The sequence below is a fragment of the Lagopus muta genome, chromosome 2, assembly GCF_023343835.1.
Source record: "Lagopus muta isolate bLagMut1 chromosome 2, bLagMut1 primary, whole genome shotgun sequence".
NCBI classification, from domain to species: domain Eukaryota; kingdom Metazoa; phylum Chordata; class Aves; order Galliformes; family Phasianidae; genus Lagopus; species Lagopus muta.
Genome location: NC_064434.1, coordinates 38,233,472 through 38,258,236, shown reverse-complemented (window position 1 = coordinate 38,258,236; position 24,765 = coordinate 38,233,472). Strand labels below are relative to the sequence as shown.

At 36.8% G+C, this 24,765-nt stretch overlaps 1 protein-coding gene across 4 annotated transcripts in view; it reads right to left on the bottom strand.

Annotated features, from left to right (window-relative positions):
- KLHL32 (kelch like family member 32) overlaps positions 1–24,765 on the bottom strand; it is a 124,839-nt gene that overhangs the window by 59,848 nt on the left and 40,226 nt on the right. For 2 of the 4 annotated variants that reach the window (XM_048936719.1, XM_048936717.1), the window contains exons 4-5: positions 17,083–17,190; positions 2,356–2,454 (exon numbers count right to left, since the gene is read on the bottom strand). In XM_048936719.1, the coding sequence (XP_048792676.1) occupies positions 2,356–2,454; positions 17,083–17,190 (207 nt within the window). Of the gene's footprint in view, positions 1–305; positions 391–2,355; positions 2,455–17,082; positions 17,191–24,416; positions 24,483–24,765 lie in introns of those variants that run through there. The other 2 variants (XM_048936718.1, XM_048936720.1) reach the window with 2 other exon arrangements.

The window sequence follows — 24,765 nt, the reverse complement described above, 5'->3', positions numbered from 1 at the left end:
GGGTATAACTTGTTCAGGTAAACTTGATAAATAAATACAGTGGAAAGAGTAAAATACAGTCTAGAACTTTACACAATGTACATCACAGTAATCCCACAGATGTCTATGCTAATTCAAAATCTTAAAATGAGAGCAATTCCAAAACATTTTAACTCTGTCTCCCAATATATGTTCTACACCTATAATGCTGTAAAGCAATGGAAAATGCAGCAGTGATAGTGGAGTAGCAAAGTCATAGGCTACGGTGAGGATAATCTCAAACGCAGCAGCTGTAGATGCAGAAACAAAGGAAAAAATCTGCTTACCCCTGAAAAGCCTCAGGTAGATAGGGAGCTCCAGCAACATACCCTTGCCTCCGCTGCCAACCCTTGATGAGGACTGAGGCTTCCAGTCACTCCAGTGCATTGCATACACCTGAGCTCCCCTGGGTTGGCCCTGCCTTTCCACCAGGTGCTCAATCACTGTTTCAAGCCATGACTTAGCTTTTCCACTACAGTACCTTATGCCCTACCATTCCTTCCTTCCTTATTCCTTACCTCCTTTACAGAAAATCTTGACACTGTATCCAGCTACCTTTTGATTTTCACATCAGTATACCTGGTACACACTACTCAGAGTACAGTGGACCTCTTTCATGTTATCTGAGTAACAACATACGGACAATCATCTCTATAGAATTTTTTACTGGTTTATTATTAACAGAGTAATTTGGCAGCAATTGTTTTCTAACTGTTTTTCATTGTTATGTTTTGTTTTGCTTGTTTTATTTTTTAGTTAATTAGCAGTCTGATCCTCAGTGTTTGACTATGGCTTACACATCAATGACTATGTCTAAAACGACTGTTAATTCTATAGTGATATTCCACCCCACTGATATCAGGATCAAAAAGTATTAAGAGAGTGCTAAAGGAAGAGCTACTGTTATCAGAGACTATTTCACACAAATCTTTATGCTAACTTATTTCATGACCTAAACTGGGCAAGTACCTATTCCTTTCTTAGCATCTTCTCACGTCCCTATACCTCACCTGCACTACAATATTCAGCTCCTTCCCTATTCTTTACTATTTTTCTAACTTCTTTACTGGAGTGGTCTCCTTGGTCCAATTTCTGACAAGGAGTATGTGAGCAGCAAAGACATGACTAATTTTGTTATGGGGAGAATTAAATATACATAGTATGACTATCGATTTTTTATTATCTTCCTTCTTATTATAATAACCACTTCCCATGCCTAACAACTGTTAGGCCAAGTGGTTTTGTGGCTCGTATTTTTTGTTTCTTAAGTGACCATCTATCCTGTTACATTCCACATTGATTTTCTCAGAAAATTTCAATCTTTCCCCAATTCCGAAAACAAAACTGGAAAAAAAAAAAAATTGCAGTCCTTTACCAGCTACTTTAATTTCCTGATCATTTTATAATGCACAAATTAATACTGAGTGTCTTAACTTATATTTCGAAGGCTTCCCTGAGGCTACATTCAAACAGGCTCTCCATAAGACACAAAGCCTTCAAGTATATACTGAGGCTCTTAGCATGGGATCCTGCATGCCTGTGGTACTCAGCAGCTCACTGTGCTACCAAGCACACTTGACAGATTTCGAAGTTCTGCTAGTGAAAGGAAAGGCATACAGAAAGCACAGTGCTGATTTGTACTTCCATGCCCAACTGTTGCACAGGTACATCCATTTCAGAAATGAATAATGAAAGATTACAAAGAAAAGTAAATAGTTTATCTATCAGGAGTACTATTACCATTTTTTTAATAATACTTTTCACAGCTACACATTAAAGTTATGTTCATGCTATCTCCTATACAAGCCAATCACATAAAATGATTTTAGTAGTTTCAGGATTTTTGCCTCATAATGACAGACCTAATGTGGATATTACTATTAGCATTACGGGTATGAGACAAGCTGATAAAAAAGTGCTGTTGTAATATAGCCTGCTCATTAAGTGAGAGGAAGCTGTGCCCTGGAACATGCATCAGTATTCTGTAGTGAATGCTTAATCATCTGGATGCTTCACAATACTCATGATTGCTAACAGGGAAATGCTTAACGTTTGGGAAACTACAGAAGAAGAAAGCAAGCCCTCTGGTGAAAGGTGCAATCAAACTCCTGTGTGCTGACACTAATCAATGAACCATCCTTGTTTTGAGGATAAATGGACAAAACATATGGAGGACAAAGCACCTACCAAAGATTAATATCCATATTATACAGAATTCAAGTCTCCTGAGACCCAATATAGTAGCACTTAAGCTCCACCAGATATTTTACTAATGCTTTCCTACTGAAATAAGGCTTGGAACAAAAGTTTACCAATCATCAGGAAGATAAATCTCACCTGTATGAGATAATGAGAACATAAACTGAGAAGCTCCAGCAGCTGCAAATGACTCCCAGCTGCTAACACATCCTGTATCACCCCTGGCTCCAAAAGGATCTGTAAAAAAGAAAACAGAGAGTTTGTTATGTAGACAATTTTTTGATAACTCAGACATTTTAGTCTACATAAAGAACAGAAAGAGTAAAACAAAAGCACACAGAGAAATCTTTGCAGGACAGGAACAGAGGTTTTGGAGTTCAACTGAGTTACCCAAGGATTTGTAAGCAGATTTTCCTGTAAGAATTCATAAACCATTCTACCCTCAAATCCTTTAAAATGAAATGCTTGCTATTTATATAAAAGGAGACTTTTCAAAATAACAGAACATATTTTAGTTGTATCCATACATGCTATATCTGGTTGTTTCCATATACACTGATAAATCAGACCAATAGAACTGCCTGAGAAATCTCCAGAATCAATATTATTTATTAATGTAAAAATATACAGACTGGAAACACCCCTCCCATTCTGCATGGTACGCTACTTCATAGTTTTCCTAGCCTCTCTCTTCATTTTACAGGACGAGGCTGTGAAAGCACAGAGTGAGCATGTTGCTGGGAAAGTGCCAGAAAGGGCTTAGAAACCAAGACTGATTATCCTGTCACTTCCTCAGATGAAACTCCTACTCATTTCAATTAAAATCACGCACAGGCAGCAGCCAGGATAATTGGACCTCAGTTCCTAGCCTGCTGTCTTGGGGTCATCTTGTTAGAGCATCCCTCTCAGGACACAAAAAGTCTTTGAGAACACAGACACCGGTCAATCCCTTTTAACAGCATCCACATTACAAACCATCTAAACCAGTAAAATAAAGATAAGTGATGTTTCATCCAACAAAAATCACAAAAGAATGAGAAATATTATTTCTTCAAAGACATCTCATTTATTCCATTTCATGCTTGTTTTATTTCCCCTGGTAACTTTGGTTTTACACCACATGAGGTCAGTCTCTCACTGCTCCAGTGGGAAGCAAAGCTTTTTCAGATCCTTTTTCTTCTGCCCCTACAATTTAGTTTTGACACACAGTATCACTTAAGCATCTCAAAAGCAGTGGAGTATGGAGGATAGCATACAAAAGGTAAGATACCCATCTGCAATTTTTGCAGTTAAATTGCTTTTGAGGGAAATTAAGAAATATGTATTCATTTCTTCAAACAAAATAACTCAAGTGACCTCCAACATAATGGATATTTTAGGAAAAAGAAAGAAAAGGATTGATACTTATTTATGAGGAAGACTGTTAAGCAAAACAGACCTGGCTGGCCTGAAAGGGTCAAACAGGGAACACGCAGCCCCTCCTGAAAGGGAAGGACTGCCACGTGTAACATGCGGCCCTTCCTGAAAGGGAAGGACTGCCACGTGTAACATGCGGCCCCTCCTGAAAGGGAAGGACTGCCATGTGAAACCAGCAAGCATAATTAACAGCTTCTTCGTTCCATGACCAAGAGCAGAACATGTTCTGTGGAGAGAACACCTTTTGATCACTGTACTGATCATAATACAAAGAGATTATTAACCAATGATGTATTGCTGTCAGCCACATGAATGTTATCCTATTTAAGTATTGTATACTCCTGTAGCTAAAAGATATAAAAACCCTGTAACAACAATAAACTTTGCTTCTGCGCCACCAGAGCCTTAAGCCCGTCTGTCCCAGGCGTCTTGAGCTGGTCTCCGTCATATGGTGCCGAAACCCGGGAATCTCGGACCCCATATGACAAAGGCGTCGCTTCCTCCCACGAGCCGCGGTTGGTAAGTTGGAATAGGGAGGTAAGGACTAGGGAATTGGACAGATTGTTAAATAAAATGGGACAAGCTGCAAGTACAGAACGAGGCATTTTTTCTGCAATGCTGAAATCATTATTAGTTGCCCGAGGAGTAAAAGTGACTCGGGGTCAGATTAGTCGTTTTTTAGATTTTATAGAGGAAGTATGCCCCTGGTTTCCCAGGGATGGAACTATTAATATTGAAACTTGGAATAAAGTAGGTGAAAGACTCCAGGGCTATTATGCTGTGCATGGCCCTGAGAAGGTACCTATTGATACCTTTACGCTTTGGACTCTAATAAAAGAATGTCTCAGAGGAGACACGGGAGATGAGAAGTGGCAGCGGACCACTCGCTCAACAGAAAAGTTATATCCTGCCTTGTCGCGATCAAAATCTCTTGATCATATCCCTTCGTCTATGCCATCGGCACCCTCACCCTCCCCTCCCCAATATAAGCAACCTTTGATTTGTAAATTAGCAAACGACTTGCCGCCTTGTAAACCTCCTGGCACTAACATAACAAAGGAAATTTTACCCCCTGATGATTGGGGAGAGTTAGAAAAAGAGGCTGCTAAATATCACCGTAAGGACTTAGCGGCTGTATTCCCAGCGTTACAGGCTGCTGGTGCCGCTGTGCAGACACAGCAGATAGTCAATCAGGTTAGATCAGATCCCCTTGCTGTTTCACCTGCCTTTCGAGCAGGGCGAATGCCTCCCCCGCCTGGAGTAGATGCTTTGCTTATGCAACAATCCCCTATGCAATTAGCGCTCAAAGAAGCAAGGAAAGCTGGGGAAACAATAGATGAATTTTCTGGGCAACTTTTCCCGTCTCAAGTTTTCCCTGCCATACAGCGTCAACTTGCAAACGGTGGCATTCTGAATGATTATGAGCCTATTCCTTTTAAACAACTGAAAGAGCTTAAAGCTGCTAATATTCTTCCCCCTTCTGACTGGAAAAGCTTGGCAAAGGCTGTGTTAAGTGGAGGTGAATATTTGCTTTGGACTTCCGAATATGCGGAACGGTTCTTCTTGTGCCCCTTTATTACCAGTTCCTCATTTTGGAGTGAACCCCAGAGGATTAATGCCTAATGATTTATGGCAGATGGATATCACGCATGTACCTTCTTCTGGAAAATCTTCTTATGTCTATGTAACAATTGACACTTTCTCTCACTTTGCAGTAGCCCTCAGACTTGTCTGGTGAAAAACTCTCTCATGTATGCAACCATCTTTTGCATTGTTTTAGCGTTATGGGAACACCGAAATCATTAAAAAACGATAACAAGACAGCTTATGTAAGTAGCGGTTTTGCAACCTTTTGTCGACATTTTAAAATTTACCATAAAACTGGAATTCCATATAATCCAGAAGGCCAAGGTATAGTAGAAAAATTTAATCATTTATTGAAAACTCAACTAAAAGAAAATAAAAAGGGGGACATGAGGAATTAAAGATACTCCATCCTCTATGTTATCACATGCATTATTTGTTTTAAATTTTTTGACATTGGATGATAATGGAAAATCGGCTGCTGATAGACACTGGAGTAATAAAAAGAGATAAACCAATGGTATACTGGAGAAATCCAATAGACGGTAAAATTTATGGTCCTGATCCTGTACTAATTTGGGGCAGAGGATATGTTTGTTTTTTCCCTACAGACGAAGCCTCACCACGGTGGATACCGGAGAGATACGTCCGTCATGCCGAAAAACAAAGATGGGAGAACTGCGAAGGAAGATTCAGAGACTGACTCTAACCCAGACGAATCCATTGTGTGAACAAATTATAATGCAGCAAGATTGGGATACCAATGTTTCAACAGGAATTCATTGGGCTCTGAATTTTCTCTATATAGATTTAGCTAATGGGACAAGAGGTTCTGGAACACCTCCCTTAAATTTTCCTTTATGTCAAAGCACAATCACTCCAAAAACCGAATTTGCACCTTTATGGAGAGCATGTCGAGCTAACGAAACAGTGTGCATTGATTCCACTATCTGTGATTGGAATATGATAGGAAATCAAGGGCGACCAATTAATTTGGTCTCAGGAATTTGGACAAAAAACAATCATACGTTCTATTCTAATTTATGGAAAGCAGTCGCAGCCATGGAAAAAATCAAAGCAAAACGATTAAACTTGACTTGGATTCAAATAAATAATAAATGGGCAATGACTGCAGAGAGTTATACAACTGAGTTTTATATGCGAGCTTGTGTTCCAGAACCTTATGCCTTTTTAAGCGGACCGCTAAATATTGTGAATAGCATAGTGAGTTGTACCGATTGTGTAATCTCTAATTGTCTTAATAGTAGCAGTAGTTCCTTCTTGTTAGTAAAGCAACCTGATTATGTCTATCTTCCTGTAAATTTGACACATTATTGGTATGCTGATAAGGGAATGGAAATTCTCCAAGAAACTTCTTTGCAATTAATAGAGAGATCTAAGCGAATGGTCGGATTAATAATAGCCGGAATAGCTGCGCTCATTGCTGCCATAGCAGTAACTACAGTAGCTTCTATTTCTTTAACAACTAGTATTCAGACAGCAGCTTATGTTAATGAATTATCAATTAATGTATCTAAAGCTTTACAAAATCAAGCTACTTGGGATGAAAAGATTGAACTGCGTCTCAATTCCTTAAAGGATACAGTAGACATCCTGGGAAGACAGTTACAAATTATAGCTACTCGTGAATCTCTCTTATGTCATGCAGAATACCGAGCTATCTGTGTGACTCCTGTTGAATACAATAATACCAAATTCTCTTGGAACAAAATACAAGATCATCTTCAAGGCATATGGAATAATGCGAACACATCATTAGATCTTAGGGAATTGAGACAGCACATTCACGATATGATACAATCGCACCATATAGATCTTTCAGTAGCAGCTCAAACTACTACATTTATAAGCGCTCTAAAATCTGCATTTCCGTCCTTCAAATCATTTAGAAATGGAATTTATGGGCTGATAGTCATTGCCATAATGATAATAATAGGAATTCTTGTTTGTCCATGCTTGATGAAAATGATAACAAATAAACTCCAAAATTTGCGTATAAATCTTAAAAAATTGGAAATGGAAAACACAAAAAACAAACCACCACCACCCCTGGTCTAATAAAATAGAAAAGGGTGGAATGAGGAAGACTGTTAAGCAAAACAGACCTGGCTGGCCTGAAAGGGTCAAACAGGGAACACGCAGCCCCTCCTGAAAGGGAAGGACTGCCACGTGTAACATGCGGCCCTTCCTGAAAGGGAAGGACTGCCACGTGTAACATGCGGCCCCTCCTGAAAGGGAAGGACTGCCATGTGAAACCAGCAAGCATAATTAACAGCTTCTTCGTTCCATGACCAAGAGCAGAACATGTTCTGTGGAGAGAACACCTTTTGATCACTGTACTGATCATAATACAAAGAGATTATTAACCAATGATGTATTGCTGTCAGCCACATGAATGTTATCCTATTTAAGTATTGTATACTCCTGTAGCTAAAAGATATAAAAACCCTGTAACAACAATAAACTTTGCTTCTGCGCCACCAGAGCCTTAAGCCCGTCTGTCCCAGGCGTCTTGAGCTGGTCTCCGTCAATTTATATCAAGAACTTTCTTAAATTTAGAACAGGTGGTGTATGACATGTTTAAGTTTGTGCAAATCCCTACATATTTATACAAAGTTTTAGGTGAACATGCATGTAATTTGCATGCAGTAAAATGGTTTATTTGTGTAGCCAAACAGATATGTAAAGATGTTGATGTAAATGAGAATTAAGTCCAGAAAAATGCAGGGTTTTGGCTGATGCTAATTAAGTAGTGATGCATAAGAGGCAGTTCAAGGGAAAGACAAAAAGGGTATCAGTTTCAAAACAAAAATATCACCAACAGGTACAGTTAAAAAATTGTGCAGCACCACAAATTATTTTCAAGTGAGAACTCAAGGTCAGACTGACAAAAAATCTGTTCAGATCTTGCAACATCTTATTCAGACAGCATTTACACTGAGCAACCTCTGTCATCTGAACTGACACTGTTTTGCTTATTAAATGCCAGCCACCAGCTTAGAAGTGTTAAAGATGAAATACAGGAGAAACGGAACACTAAGCAGATTACTGTCTTGTAGGCACAGACAAACTATAGTTAACTGCAATACCATGAATGTATTTTAAAGCTACATCAGTCCATTTACAAATAATACTTGTAGCTTTATGAGATGAGAAATAAGATGAGAGGTAAGAAAGATGAATCCTTACTTCTTAGAGGTGATCTGCACAAAATCATCAACAAAGTTAATTTCAAGGTGGCAGAACATATTTTTTTTCAGTTTTCACACATTTCCTACATCGTACAAGATGTATTCCACTGAGATAACATATTCAACATATTTTCCAAGAAAAATGAGGAAAGCCTATTCAGTCTCTTCCCAAATTTCACCTTGAACAGAACTATCTGAATTTTTATTAAATACTCATTTGAATATTGACAACTATACTAATTCACCATCAGCAAATTGATGCTGGGGACACCCATAAGAAAAGAAAAACAGTAATTAAGAAGGAAAAAAATATATTACAAGCCCTCCTTCTATTGAAACCAGGGCAATCCACAATTATTCCACACCTCAATTTTTATTAATACAGTTACTAAATTTCTTTTAATCTCCAGTATAGCTGCTTATTGTATCCTCCATATGCTCTTCAGCTGAATCTCAACAGCAAATGAACATAAATACCCCCACTAGTACAATACAAGAACACACTGACCAACTCTCCTTTCTTCATCTAACTCAAAGCAATAGCTCTGAGGTCTTCAGAGTGACACTAATTAAAAATCAACAAGAGGGAAACTAAGATCTGCTTTGGATTCACAGTTTCAAAATTGATCACAAATTGTTTCTGTGGAAACTAAAGAGTGCAGCTTAGTCACTTTCCCTGTTTCATACTCAACCCAACAGTTATGAGGTATAATTACCAGGGCAGAAACTCAGGAGTAATTACAACCATCAACTCCAGACAAATTTTGCTAACATCATCACTAAGACATGTGCCTTTGTATGACAAATGCCATCATAAGACTGGTTTCTGTGCTATTTTTATATTAATTAGATGTAATTCATGTAATGCACCTGGCAAAGTTCTTTGGGCTCTCAACTTTTCCCCGGCCTATGTTGCTACCCAAGAAAATGAGCGTAATCACCTTCTACCTGTGTACTACAGGCAGATCTTGCAGACAGCCTTGGCAGCTTAGTTTTTCAAGCCCCTGGTATGACATATTGCTTATATTCAAATTGATCTGATGTAAAAATATGGTGTTTCTTTGCAACAGAATGTTCACAGCATCCGGATTACACAATTCTTAGACCCATGATTTTTAGAGATAGAATAAAAATCCACATGGAAGTGCATCTGTTCATGCTCAGTTGATATACTGAGGAAAACTGCTCTTTAATTGTAGGCATTACAAACTTTTGTAAATTAAACCAGACCTTCTGAAGCACAGTTCTGAGGCAGAACATGTTAATTTTAATCAGGTTCACAGTCACAAAAACTATGGTCACGTAGCCTTGAGCAACTCCATTTTCATCTTCCTCTGAGAAGTAGTTCTCAACTTAATTCATTCCTTCTTCCCCTTGCCTAGCCCAGTACATCTTAGGGCTCCAGGCAACTATGGAGAAGATTAATCAGGATCACACATCTTGCCTCTCTCTTCAGTATTTTCTTTAGGACAATTCCTGGTAACACAAAGCGACTAGTGGCTATGATTTCTTGGGCTAGGAGCAGTATTAGAACCACTGTCCTTTTTCAAGGACAATGCTGGGACAAACAGTCATACCCCATTTCCATGCAGCTCAAACTAAGACCCTTCTTTTATTCTCTTAATACTTGTATTTATTTATTTATTTATTTTAAATAACCAACCATTCAGCATAAGCCTACCAAAAAAATTGCATGGTTATAGCAAAGACAGAAGCAAGAGGTGGAAAAAGCAGTGATGAAGAAGCCCCTTTAAGTTGTCCTTCCCAACAAATAAAACTTACAGCCTAAGAAGGCAATCTCCTGGTTCACTGTCAAATCCTATGGAGTCTCAAGGGATATTTATCTGGAAAAAATAACTAGGTCATTCAATCTATTCCCCATTTACTGCTGGCTATTAAGCTATAACAGTAAGGAAATACATGATGTCATATCAGAAAGTAGTAAACCATATGGAATATACCACATAAAAAAGAAAAAAAAGTCCTAAAATTCCTGACAGCCTAATGCAAGAGAAAATTCCTTCTTGACTCCACTTGCAATGATCAGCATTTCAAACAAGACAGGCATCAAACAAAAGCACCACTTGTTTCTCCCCTCTGGAGACTATTCTGTGTGCATCAGAGCAATCAAAAAAGTAACTTTTCTTTTAGAACACTTCAGAGTGCATTTTACTCACAACCAGTTAGCACTTCTGCCTGTCTCAGAGCTCACTGGTGTTTCACTTCAATTCTGTATTTGCTACATGTTGAGAAGGGCTGCTTCAAAATAATGTGAGCAGGGCAAGAGTGCTCCAGTGCCCTGCAGGCAACTGCCCAAAGCATGGGCACATAATGTTTGATAACTTATTGCAAAACCCAGATGTCTCATTAGTCAATGCCAGAAGGAATCATGACCAGCATTTCTCTGATACTTACCAGAGTATTTGTTCAGAAAACTCAAAGAAAGTCTATGTTAAATGCACAGCATATAAACTAAGACTCCAAGCAAATTCACTTTTTTTTTGGTAGAATGTCTCAGTACCTTAATTACTTTAAACTCTAGAAAAGCTATCTTATTCATAAATTGGTAACTTATCCAGAACAAACAACGTGAAACATTAAACCTTAACTATAAAAAATAAGTTAAGTGAATGAGTTCCATTTTATTCTAAGCCTTCTAGGGTTTAATTTTGGGTGGTGCTTTGTAGAGCAAGGAGTTGGTCTTGATGATCCTTGTGGGTCCCTTCCAACTTAGGATATTTTATGATTCTAGGCAGAGAAACAATATTATCTTCCTGTTAGCTCAAATTTATACTTTTTAACGTTGAAACCACATTGAAAATGATGATAAAATAAATATTTTCAATAAGATATACTCCAATAGGAATAGATACATTTTTCCAAGACCTTTGCATGTTGCCCCTTGGAGAAAAGAACAAGGATATTTGAAGTCATCAGGCAGTGTAGTTAAAATCTGTCTTTTTGTGAAAAGGCAACCAGTTGAACTGCCAGACACAGGAACTGGGAGGTCACTTACACAAGAAAATCAACCACCATGATACAGCTTTGCAATACACCTCACCCACAAATGGGCTAGAATAGATTTAACAGAGTAAGAGGTACTAAGAAAGCTGCTTCCCCTCAATCTTAACTGAAAATGGCAAACGAAATATTGGTTAATCACTAGAAAAACTGCCACTATCAAAAGAGGGAGATTTTGATGAGTGATGAAAGACAAGATTCCATAAAGGCATCAAAGTAATTATCAGGAGAAACAGTTGAACTTACAAATGTTTATTTGAGCTATTTATTTACTAGTGAGACCTCTGCCATTTTTTCTTAACAGAAGAACTTTAACAAGAAAAAAAAAAAGCTAAACCAAAGCAACAAGAAAAAAATAGGTTCACAAAGGAGCTGTAAGATAATACTTCAGGTAACTGTAATTGTGTGTGTCTGAATTTGAAAAGAAAAATTACCAGATGTTACTCCTATTGATTCATGAAACCTGTTTGATAAAGCAATATTTCTGTTACAAGACCACAGTGTGTTTGTTTTTCTAGTGAATACAAGTTAAAGTTGGTAAATAAAATCAATATATAAACAGAATTTATGAGTTAAGAGTAATATCAAGAGCAACTGAATATACTGATATCACCTTTAATAAAGACTGCTTCTGTGTTAATACTTTGTGAGTAAAAAATAAAAATTTCTATGTTTCTTTTTACATAAGTATCAAAAAAAGTGATGTGAAAAAAATAGGCTAAGAAATGAAAAATTCAAAATTTATTTCTGTATGTAGTTTTCAAGAAATGGAAGTATTTCAACATTATTTCTGTAGAAAGGATGTAAAGCTGCAATAGGGCTTTTTAAGAAGATACATAGCATGACCTAGTCCAAAATTTGTTTTTGGAGAAAGAGCTGAACATAAACCAGCCCTTATACCAGGGCTATCCCTCTGATTCCCTCCTTTTTCCTTTGGTGATTTAGAATGATTTTGGAACTTTTTATTAATACAGAAAAAAAAAATACTATGATTTAGAAAAAGAAAACAGAAAATAGCCAGTTAGAAAAAAGGAATTGGCCAGGAGGAGAACCATATATTATGACTCATTAAGATGCTGCTTTCCCAGGAGGCCTTTGGAAAGTTATGTGCATCAAAGAATAAAATTATTTTTGAGGAAAGACATTAAAGTCAGTGATCGCTTGATTTTGCTATGTGCTTTGATGTCTCAAACAAAATTCTACCTAAATGCAAAATATTATTTATTACCATGGATTAAAGACATATAGTAGAATTTAATTACAAAAAGAGATCAAAGCCTGCAAAGCATTCCAGTATATATAGGACTCTAAATGTGCATTTTTATTTTTATTGAATTTGGATCACAGTCCTCTACTGCAAATTAATGCCAGTGTTCTTGCATTATCCTTCTTTCTAGAAACAACAGCAGAGTGCCCGTCAGATGATTCAAATGATGGTATAATGTACATAAAATATCAACAAAAATGAAGCAGTTGGCAGGATCTAAATTTGAGGAGGAATGCAAGAGCCTCATCTAAAATGAGGAGCCTCAAATTTTCAGTTTAAGCTACTTACTCAGTCCTACTAGATTTACACTTTCTAAGATTCTGTCTTCAGCACTGAAACTTTTCAGAAGACCAAAGGTTTTCTTCTGACCAGAAGCGTATTTTCTTGTAATAATGAGAGATTTGCCATCCAACTAAACCAGCTTGTTCATGGTTTAATTGGATTCCTTTTCTCCAAATGAGATTATGGTTACAAAGAAGAAAAACTCAAAAACAACAACAAAAAGAGCAGACAACAGTGCTTGTGGCTTTATAACCTAGACTCTTATTCATTATCCAGTGGTTGAGACAGAAGGAATTGTGAACTCCAAGCCCTGCTCCAAGAGCTGTTCCCTAATATTAATATCTAAAACATTACTTACTGTCTTGTTTATGTTTCATCCACCTCCCTTTCCAATGCACATCTGATATTTGCAGAATGCCCTGTGAGAACAAAGGCTGAGTAATCTAATCACTGAGATCACTACCACCTTGAAGTAAAAAAGAGAATGATCCTAGTACCCTTTTATGAAGAAAGGACATGGCCAACTACAGCAGGGAAATAATCCTTTCACTGTATTGTGAGTACATGGAGTACGTGGTAAAATGCCCAGTCCACCAGGCATACTTTTCTTCATACTTCAGTATGTCTTCATTTTTAGCCTCACCTGAAAAGACTGGAGGAATTAAGCACATTATACTTTTACTGTCTGTCACAAAGGCTTTCTTCTTGAAGATTGGGCATTGTAGATTCAACTGCTAAGTAAAAGAGGGATGTGATGATGTTATCATTCATGATGATGTTATGGCCATGACCACAAGGGCACAAAAAAAATGACTGGGACCTCATATTAGAAAAGACAGCTATGATGGTGATGCATAATTCCAAAAGAAAAATAATGATGTCCTGACAGAATCCGTAAGCTAATCGCTGTAGGTATTCAGGCACAGTAGATTTGCAAGAGAAAACAATGCAGATAGATTTGAGGTTCCTAACTCTCTTGATGCAGAAAACATGAAACGTTATCATTAAATTCATTACAGGAGTAACCATTAGCTGCACTTTTAACCTTCATCTTTTGCATTCACATATAGCACTCAGGAAAGAGCCTATCAAAGGGAAAATATCCCACCAAATAAATCTACTGTATTTTTGCTGCTGAAAAGCTGAGTAAGAGGAAAGGTCACTTTTGCCCAAGATTTTGCTATTAGAGTATTACTGACAGTCTACATGCAAAGAGCACTCTGCTGAAATTATGTTCTGTATTTCACCTTAACTTTACTGTTGAGGAAAGAAAACCAAATTTTCCTCTTGTAACTTTTTATTCATTTCTATACCAACATTTATTTCTTTGTTGTTATATGATATGGGACCATAATAATGGATTAATTCCATTGGAATTCTTAAATTCTTTAACTTCCATCTTATCACAACCTTTCCTTCTACTGAAAAATCAATTTTCTTCTAAAAGCAAAGGATTTACAGCAGTTATTACAATAAGGCACTGTCTGCCTCAGCAGACAGGGTGACAACATCAGTACTATAAGTCTGTGGTAGCATTTCAAATTTAAAAATAATAACATAAGGATGTTAGAGTTGCATTTCTGATTGCAATATCATGCTAAAAATTAAATTTGTTACTTTGATGATTTTAAACAACCATAGGCATCAAATATTACCATCATGCAATATTGAATATTTCCAGCAGATGTCTCTAATGCACTATTTTACACAGAAAGTTACATTAAAGTTACATTCAAACTGAATATAAGTTTAGCAAAATATTTTTTAAAATAAGTAGAGGAAAGCTGAAATTAAATATTTATCTGTTGAGACATGGATAGGTTATTAGTGTCACTGTACTGCTGTCAGTTGCACAGCGGTTTTTTTGCAGTGACTGAAGGTTTTCAAACTGAAAGCCTTTTTTTTTTCTTTCTTTCTTTTTTTGACAAGCAAATCTGATCATATCTTGACATGTCAGAGCAATATCAAATTGTAACTGGCAGGAATGAATTTTGGCTTACTAAGAAATACTTTGAAACAAAAACAGAAACAGAAACAGTTCACATACTCAAATGAAAATGAAAATGTCTGGTTTCACAACTTTGGTATAAGCATGCAATAATCCAACTATTTATTAATAATCTTTGTGGATTATTCCCACTCAGTACCTTGAAACATAAATGTTCACCAAGGTTTTGTCAGTCTGAGTCAGTACATAAGCGATGCTCAATATTTATAAACCAAGCACAAGAAGAGAATTTCAAGGGCATAAGGGAAAAAAATCAATATTACATTTTCACTGATCTGCATTATCACTGTGTTGTACTTCAAAAATATCTTTCTAAGAGAATTCCTTGAGAATTGCTGTAATTTCTCTGTGCTTCAAAGTAGCATATCCAATAGAGCTGATCAGAGTATAAAACGTTGCCCTATAAACTCTTATGAATGTGAGCTACTGTATATACAGGCAAATCTATATTTAACTCAAGATGCCAAATAATTTATTGAAAGTAGATTGCACTTAAAAATGAAAGACTCAGAAATGTCTATAGGCTCAAAGATAGGAAGCATTTTAAGTACTAGGGAGCTGAGGATACTGCCCCAGAAGTAAGGTGGGCTAGACTACTGTCTTATAATAAACAAACTCATCCAATCACAGTCATTTATTTTACATAGTTTTACTAGACTTTGAATTCTGATGAAAGTTAGAGGACTGTTCTGTTCACAGCAGATAGAAAAAATCAGTACATTATAGCACGTTTTCAAAATTGGTTTTGATCTTTTAGATTTGTTTAGCAGCAAGAGTTCTACTTTCACTATACTAAATCTATATCTCAAATAACTTTGAGGATGGCACAGATTCTCCACAATACAAGAAACAATCTTACCTGTCACAGCTTTCAACTGAAATAACAAAAACCGTACATATAACTGGTAACTTCAGCCAATTCAGTAACATAGCATGGTCTTTTTTTTTTTTTTTTTTTTTTTTTTAATACAAAGAAAAAGCTTATTCAATTTTCAAAGTTTTGTTTTCCTAGCACGAAACACAGAAATCTCAAGAGTTAGTCTCTAAAGCTAATGGCAAACTATTATCTGTATTCTGGTAATAAATTATAAATTCTTTACCTCTATTTAATTCCCCTTGAAAAATTAATGACTACATACATCACGGTACAACACAGAAATGGATTTAAGCTTCTTTTCAAAATTAATTCATAAATTAAATTGTTTTTGCAATAATTCCAGAAATACTTCAGTTTTCTAGAATGTTTAAGTACAAAGCAAAAATATCTGCAATGGTATAAGAAGCTCTTAGTTCACTGAACTGAACTGAGATGAAATTGTAGAGAAACACTGACAAGGAATGCAAAGAATAGATATGGCAGGACATATAAATGCATTGGGTACTTTTATTGCGGGTTTTTGCTGTTGTTTGCTTTGTTTGAAATGTTTGTTTGCTTTTGGGGGTTATTTTTGGTGGGTGTAAGAGGAGTCAAGTAGGAGTAGAAATAGGAGCATCACTTCACATTCTCCAATTCTCCAAAGTTTCATTTACACCGATACACTAGTAACATAATATGATATACAATCTGCTCTCATAAAAATTGCAACAAAGAAAGATGCACAGTACCTATACGCATTTAGAAAGATAACTGGATTATATCTTCCCAGAAAGTAAAAGACCGCATTTCCCCTCGACTGTACAAGCCCAGCAAAGGTTCATAAATATTTATTATTAGAAAAATGCCTACTTTATTTTTTTCTCTCCCATTTAGCACATGGATCAACTCATATCAAATTTTTATGAACAATCAGACCACTATAAAAAGGGCATATAAGCCATATATGGTTCACTGCTTGGATACAATGCAATGGATATAATACAGTAAACATGTTTTTATTGGAAAATTCCTCTATGGGTGTGGGGGGAGAACAACAACAAACAAACTGCTCACATAAACAATATAGCCTAAGTAAGATCTGTTAAGTCAAAAGACCTTGCACTGGGGAATGCACAAGAACAGTACTTATCTAAGGGCAGTCTTCTGTTTTTATTGCAGATTGTTTTAATTTCTCTCAATTTAAAGAGCTGTACAGTACCTGTCCAGTATATGCAAAGTCCAGGGCTTGTTTTAAACCTAGGCTTGTGACGCCATGCAGATTCACCTCGTCAGCTTCACTTTCAACCATGCAGAGACTGAACATTGCCTAGGAAAAGAAAAGAAATATTAACAATTAAAATAACCCCAGTGAAGTCCCAGGAAGAAGTATTTGTTTTTTCAACTTCACTAACCTTTGATTTTCCTTGGATAAGAATTCTAAACAGCATCAGACTTGTGAGTTAGAGTGAGATGTACACCATACTTGCAATACTACTACCTAGCAATCAATCATGAAAGAGAATTCTTTTACCAATAAATACAAAAAAATTATTCTAAAAAAAAATTGAGACAAATAACTTTGGTCCATGAATATACAATCCCTAAGTAATTTAGATAGAATCAACGGGAACAGCCACACAATAAGATATTGTTCAATAAAAGTGAGAAAGAACTGGCCTCAGTAAAAAAAAAAAAGTACAAACATCACTAGAACTAATCCTTGTAACTATGAATAGTATCACTGTATATAAATATAGGTAGGATAATAAACATAGACAATTACATGTATAAGAAAAAGAGACAGTTATGATAGTTAACACAGTGTCTCTTTTTAAAATTAATCCCCTCCAAATAGCACCTCAATCTATAAAGTGAACAGTGTTAAAATCAAGTTATTAAAAGAAGAGCAAGGATACAAATACAGTCACCTAAACCTACAACTGCCCTTTACTTAGTATTGTCCCAGCTTCTCAGACCGTATCAATCCTCCATAAAATCTACAGTGAAGACTAGCAAGATTATACTAGACTTCTCTGCAAGTAAAAATGAAGAAAGCAGCTGTTCCTTTCATCAAGTCTCTTTGAAGATCATCAATCTTCAGCAGCTCCCTGGACTGAAGCAACCTTAGTCTCTGGATCACCAATAGAAACCTTTTTCTTCCCAAGCCTGCCTTTGCCCTGCACAACACACACTCTTGCAAGGTCCTTATAATTCCTTTTTCTCTCCTCATCACTCCAATTCTCCAGACAAATACTCTTCCTGAAATGCAACCTTTATCTCTGTCACTTCCCTATACACTTAACGAAATATACCATTCTCAGTCTTTAGACAGTAAACTGTGAACAAATAAATGAAACGGTTTGACCATTTTGTCAGAGCTTAAACTTGGTCCCGGTGGGTTTTCTGCAGAAACGTTAATGCTTCTATCTATATAGGTTAGTAAACTTCACAGAATCACAGAATTGTAAGGGTTGGAACTGGATACAGTACCCCAGGTGAGGCCTGAACAAGGCAGAGTAGAGGGGAGTGTCACCTCCCTCGACCTGCTGGTCATGCTCCTTTTAATGCACCCCAGGATCCCGTTGGCCTTCTTGGCCACTAGGGCACACTGCTGGCTCATGGCCAACCTCCTGTCCACCAGGACATCCAGGTCCTTCTCCACAGACCTCCTCTCCAGCAGGTCATGTCCCAACCTGTACTGTTACTTGCAGTTATTCCTTCCCATGTGCAAGACTCTGTATTTGCTTTTTTTAAAGCCCATCCGGTTTATTGCTTCCCAGCTCTCCAATCTGTCCAGGTCTAGCTGAAAGGCAACACATTCTTAAGGTGTGTCAGCCACTCCTCCCAGCTTTCTATCACTGGCATACTTGCTGTTCACCTTGGAGAACTCCAGTAAAGAAGCACTTCCAATGAACTTCTATATTAATGCATTCTTCTGCATCTGCAGTTACTCTGATACATGCAGAAGCTGAGGCAGTCGACAAGCACACTGGATTTCATATACATAACCTGACACCAAGAGCTACTGAAACTAAAGGAAAAAATAAGCCTTATCCTCTCTAACAGTTCAGCGCATCATTCCCTTAGACTCAGACAGCTTCTTTCAAGAACTGAGAATTTCATGCAAATAACTGATTTATTCTGAAAGCATTAGTTTTTTTTTCATCATTAAAATACCACAGTTTGACAAAAATCTGCTGCCTGGAAATCATCCAGGATAAACAAGAATGAAATTTATCATATGGTCTGTCCTTGTATTTTCACAGTTCTTATTTCAGTAAAGTTATATCAGGGTATCTACCACAGTGGCAACAGCAAAGAAATGCAAAATAGTTTAAAGGCTTTATCACACTAATGTAGTAAGACATAGGCATGAAATAGACATATATACATATACATATAAATATAGCAAGTTCAAATGTTTGTCTAATTCCATTAAAAATGTAATTATGGTTGGACATTTCGTTGTCATTTAACTGTAACAAAAAAGTTTTAATAGCTACTGAGAAGCTTCAGGGTTTGCCAGGAGCTGCAAGGGTTTCCATCAGCCATCTGCTCCTTGTAAAGGCAGAACTCCAGTTTTTGTCAGGAGGAGAGAATTTGAGGCCAAAAAGCACCAGTTGAAACTAGCCTCACAACAAACAAGGGCAAAATCTTGCCCTGCATCCAAGACCCTTTAACACTTCTGGGGATGCAGTGCCTTCCAGCATGGCTGGAAATAATACTTCATTTGCATTTGCTAATTGCAAGGGGACAGTGACAACTGTCAGTTTTATCCAAAGTTTTATCCTCTGCGTACTGGCAGGCTTAATAATAAAACAAAATTTAAAAAAGTACTGGTTTACTAATGCTTGTTCTTGGGGTTTTAGAAAGAGCTACTGCAAACCAAACCATACTTTTCTTAACATTTTCTGAATGACTTTATTGGGGCTGCCCATCATATGCTGTATGAGACAGAAGTGTTTCTAACACTTCAGCTGGTTACCATTTCAGTATAAAAATATTTCAGAAGTCAATTGAAAGGATTGCATGTTTATTTGCTAAATTATGTTACAATATGGTAAAATAGAACAATTGCAGGATTTCTTACACTGTTAGGAGTAGTACATTTAATCTTGGGAATGATTATCACAGCATAAATCATGCTCTCATAAAAAGGATAAATAAACTTTACATGCTAAACCAGCTTTATACCACAGAACAAGACAGACAACAAAAAGTGCAATACAAGATTCGAGACAAAAATCACACCAGACAACTAAGTCATAGTAAATCACACCAGACAATCACATAGTAAATCACACCAGACAACTAAGCCCATAGAGGGCTGACGACAGCAGGACTAGGGGAAATGGTTTTAAGTTGAAGGAGGGAAGATTTAGGTTGGATGTTAGGGGGAAGTTCTTTACTAGGAGAGTGGTTAGGCCCTGGAACGGGCTGCCCAGGGAGGTTGTGGATGCCCCGTCCTTGGACGTGTTTAAGGCCAGGTTGGACGGGGTCCTGGGCAACCTGATCTGAATGTGTATGTTTGGTGGCCCTGCCAGGCAGGGGGGTTGGAACTACATGATCCTTGGGGTCCCTTCCAACCCGGGTGATTCTGTGATTCTGTGATTCTGTGATTTTACCTTCACTAAGCCTTTGAGAATGGATTGTTTGTTAAGCAGGAGCATATTCCCAGTAGTTGTATACTATGTTACTATTTACAAATACCATGGCTAGGAGTTCTGATATTTTTCATTATAATATAGATTTTTCCTTAGATAAAGAATTTATATTCACCATACCAGTGAACAATTATGTTCAGATTTATACAGCCCATGTATTTGAGTGTGTTATCAATATGCATTCAAGTATATGAATCTATAATTACAGAGTACGTTTGGTCTCAGGGAAACCGGGAAAAGTGTTTTGTGCAAGAGTGCAAGAGTGAATTTACAGAACTGCTAATAATGCTGTACATGAAGCATTCTATGCATCAACTGTTGCTATTTCTATTAAGCAGTAATCTGATGAACTAATACAGAGAAATGTTGTGGTAGGCCATTTTTTTATTTCATCTGCGCTAGACCGGAACAGAAAACCAAGGGCAACAGCATCTAGTTTACTGAACAGTCTTTATCTTCTTTTTCTAAGCAAAATACACAGGCTAGATCCTGCATGCTATGTGGGTTTTGCCAGATTGTCTGCAAATTACGGTCGGTATATACTCAGACCGGAACAAGAAGAGAAGGAATTTTATTTACATTTATTTTTAGTAAAATGTATTCCAAAATTCAGAAGTATCTTTTAATTATTCTGAAGCTCCTTAAAAGCTCTTCTAGTAAGAATTGCTTACGTCACAGTATGTATAGGTGCTTTCCTTGCTGCAAAGACTAACTTGTCGTATCAGAAATTCATAACTGAATATACTTTTTTGGATAATATTTCTTTACCACACCAACTTCAGAGTGAAAGGCAAAGCTTTTGGTGCAGAATTTCTTATGCTCAAGTTTATGGCTGTTTTCTTTTGTCCTGTCCACAAAGGCCATGTGCCTTTGGCTCCCACACATAAGATTTTTATTTCTCTTCCAAGACCATCATGACTGTGGATAGCATCCAAACTGCCAATATATCATCAAGTGATGTTCCCTTTTACAACAAAACTCACTAGTAAGAGGACTCATCTTTTCTTCCAGCTCCTGTAAATCTCCAGGCCTTGATCTATCACCCAGAAAATGAGTAAATATTGAGGAAAATCAAGTGACTGCTTAAATATTGGTTTTTATCTGTTTGGGTTTTTTTCAAAGTCAAGACTTGAATTAGCTAAATCAATCCCTCAGAAGAAAAATGACCATGATATTCCTGCCATTCTGTAGCAATTGCATCAAAATTCAGTGATCAACATGTACTCAGACACAAACAGTCCCACATAAGCTTTAAGGAGCTTCAAATAAGATATACCATTTTTTGAGGAGTGAGAAGATCACCTTATTAGCTGTAGAAAGAGAAGATGAGAAGGAATCAAAGCCCTTTTCTTCTTCTAATCTAGGCTTGAAACAGAACCAGAGCTAGAGAACTTCTCAAAAAATCACAGAATTGTAGAATATCCTGAGTTGGAAGGGACCCATAAGGATCACTGAGTCCAAAATACATGAACCTTGGATAAAAATAATCAAATGATATCTGACAAAAGCGGTTCTCAGACTCTTGAAAATTTGACTTCAAAGCAAGTTGGTGTGCCTTTAGTAAATGGCATATTTATAGTTTAACCAGTTAGATATCAGCACCCTGTTGCATTGCCTCCTACGGTACTGACCTAAAACCAGGCCAGGACCAAATGACTGCACGCACACACCAATATGATGAACAGCAAAATGGCGTTTATTACACGTGAACTCTAGCTTATATAACCTATGTGCTTCGTCTACGCCCCTAAGGGTACGTGCCACACATCAATCATAGAGCAGGGAGAGGGCCTATCGCGTCACATCCCGTGGGGGGGTCTCTCAGTCTCGCAGTTGCTGACAACAGCACCCAAAGGTAACTTCACAAAATAGTTTCCATAGAACACAAAAAAGAGCGTTGGATCTAACTTCCCCTGCTCAGCTCTGCAGCAACATCTACAGTCTCCTTCACAACACACAACTTTAATGTATAAATATGAGAATAATATTCAAAATCCCCAAAATACAAATTGCTCACTGTCAGAAACAGTGAAGTACAAAATTGCTCCTTGCCTCCAGAGTCATTTTCTCATTTACTCAGATGATTCATATCTGTGAGAGTGGTGAGCTTGCATTCATTTCTACATGACATACATAATAATATATAAATGATATATAGTGTGTAAATATATTTACACATAAATATCTAAAAACATACATGTTTAATTATATATACATTTGAACACTGATACAACTTCAAACAAATTACAGGAAAATATTTGAAAGACAGCTAAAAGCATTAAATTATAATTTAAATCTCTATATATGCTATTTAACATTTAACACATGTTTTGTGGGCAATCAATATATAGAAATAGGTATGTTTCGACACCAATTTATAGGATGTAGTGGGATGAAATATCCTAATATCCCTTTTATTTTATGGCGACCAGAACTACATGATATTCAAGGAAGGCCACACCAAGTATCCTTTCTGCTCTGTAACTGAAGAGGAAGCCTAAACAATTAGCTTAGCCTAGATAACTAAACTAGGTGAAAACTTTAATTCTAAGAATAACGGGTTATGTGAACTGATCTGAGGAACACAAATTGAAGAGATAGAATTGAATTGTTTCCTTTTAGCATATTCATTTTAGGTGAACAGAAGAAATTCTGAAGGTATTTCTAGAATGAAAGCTACAAAGCATAACAGTGACAATTCATTGAAAGATATTTGCACTTAGTTTGTTTTATGTGATGAATTAATATTTTTAAGAACCAGAGACTTCTATCAATTATTTGAATTCACATAAAGTCATTTCAAGTTCAAAAGCCTTAGGGGTATGTGGGTCTTTAAAATAGTTGCAGATCACCAGTTATGAAAAGCTGAATACATCTTTCCATTTGCCTACCTTGATTTTCTTACGCTCATCACTTATTTCAGCTACATCATTCCCAACCAACTTTTGTAAATCTTCCAAATGGAAGATGAGCAATTGAACATTTTAAGTTTTGCCTTCAAGAAATACTTTGAGTCCTCTAGGAATAAAGCACACTCAAAGATACTTCAAACTCCTTCAGCAAAAATACAAAGTGACAGTCATCTTTATCTATTTTTTCTTTATTTCTAAAAGCAACTTTCCAAATAAACCTAAGTTTTCAAAAACCAGAAAGTAAAATGAATCAGTCCACAGTCACCCCAAAAAAACATTTCCACATTTTCTGTGTTGGTGCTCTCAAACATCGTTTTGCTAACTATCAGCAGCACTATTTCCACATCTACTTCATCAAAAAAATCACATAAATTTCCCCCCCCCCCCCCCACTAACACATAATTCTGAACTACACAACTCCTGCTTAACCATGGTTTCAGTCAAGAAACACCATTATTAAGTCTTGGAATACATCAGAATCATCTGAATTAAAAGCTGCATCCCCATGATGTTCATAGGGTTTCAGCAAAGGCAGGCTTGCTTTGCACAACACAGTGCAAGTATCTCCTATTCAGCTTACTTTGTCACTTTTCATCCTTCACTCTAACACTGCAACTCATGTACCAGAGCATGTCTTTACTTTCAGCTGTTTTTCTCATGTGGCTGTCCAGAAATCTGACACATTCTTGATAGTAAGAGTCATAAGCATTTCCTGCACTTCCTTGTAATCACAACCAGATAGAGAGAATGGAAAGTTGGCACAGAACAAACAAGTGTTCTTGTAGTTCCTTTCATTGCAACACACTCAAAAAGATGAACACTCAGGATGTCAAGGTGAACTAACAGAGAGCAAGCCTCAGTGCACATGAGCTTACTCTACTTTACTCTGCTACTTTTCCTGAAAAATTATCAGCTATATTATAAGCACCATGGTCAAAGGTCAAAAGTTATAGCAGAAAAAACCTTATCAGTCTTACCTTAAAGTAAAACTTAAATACGCCATCCTACCCAGACTCTTTCATCACTGAGGCTAAACTCTCCAGCTAAAAAGCAAAGTGCAACAAGCAACTTGTTTAGTAGTCATATTATCTAGCTTAACTAACTCTTACCACCCAATTCAGAAACAAGTCTGAACAAAACAAAACAAAACAAAACAAGCCCTCCCCCCACACACAAAAAAACCACCAGCATGCTAGTGCTGAAAAAAAAACAATTTTGAAAATGAGTGAACATCTATTCAGTCTTTCAAGCAAATTAACTGGTGAAGAACAATGATAGCATTGTTGCCAAATTTTCCTCAGCTTTTTGCACTGATTTTTTAAGGTA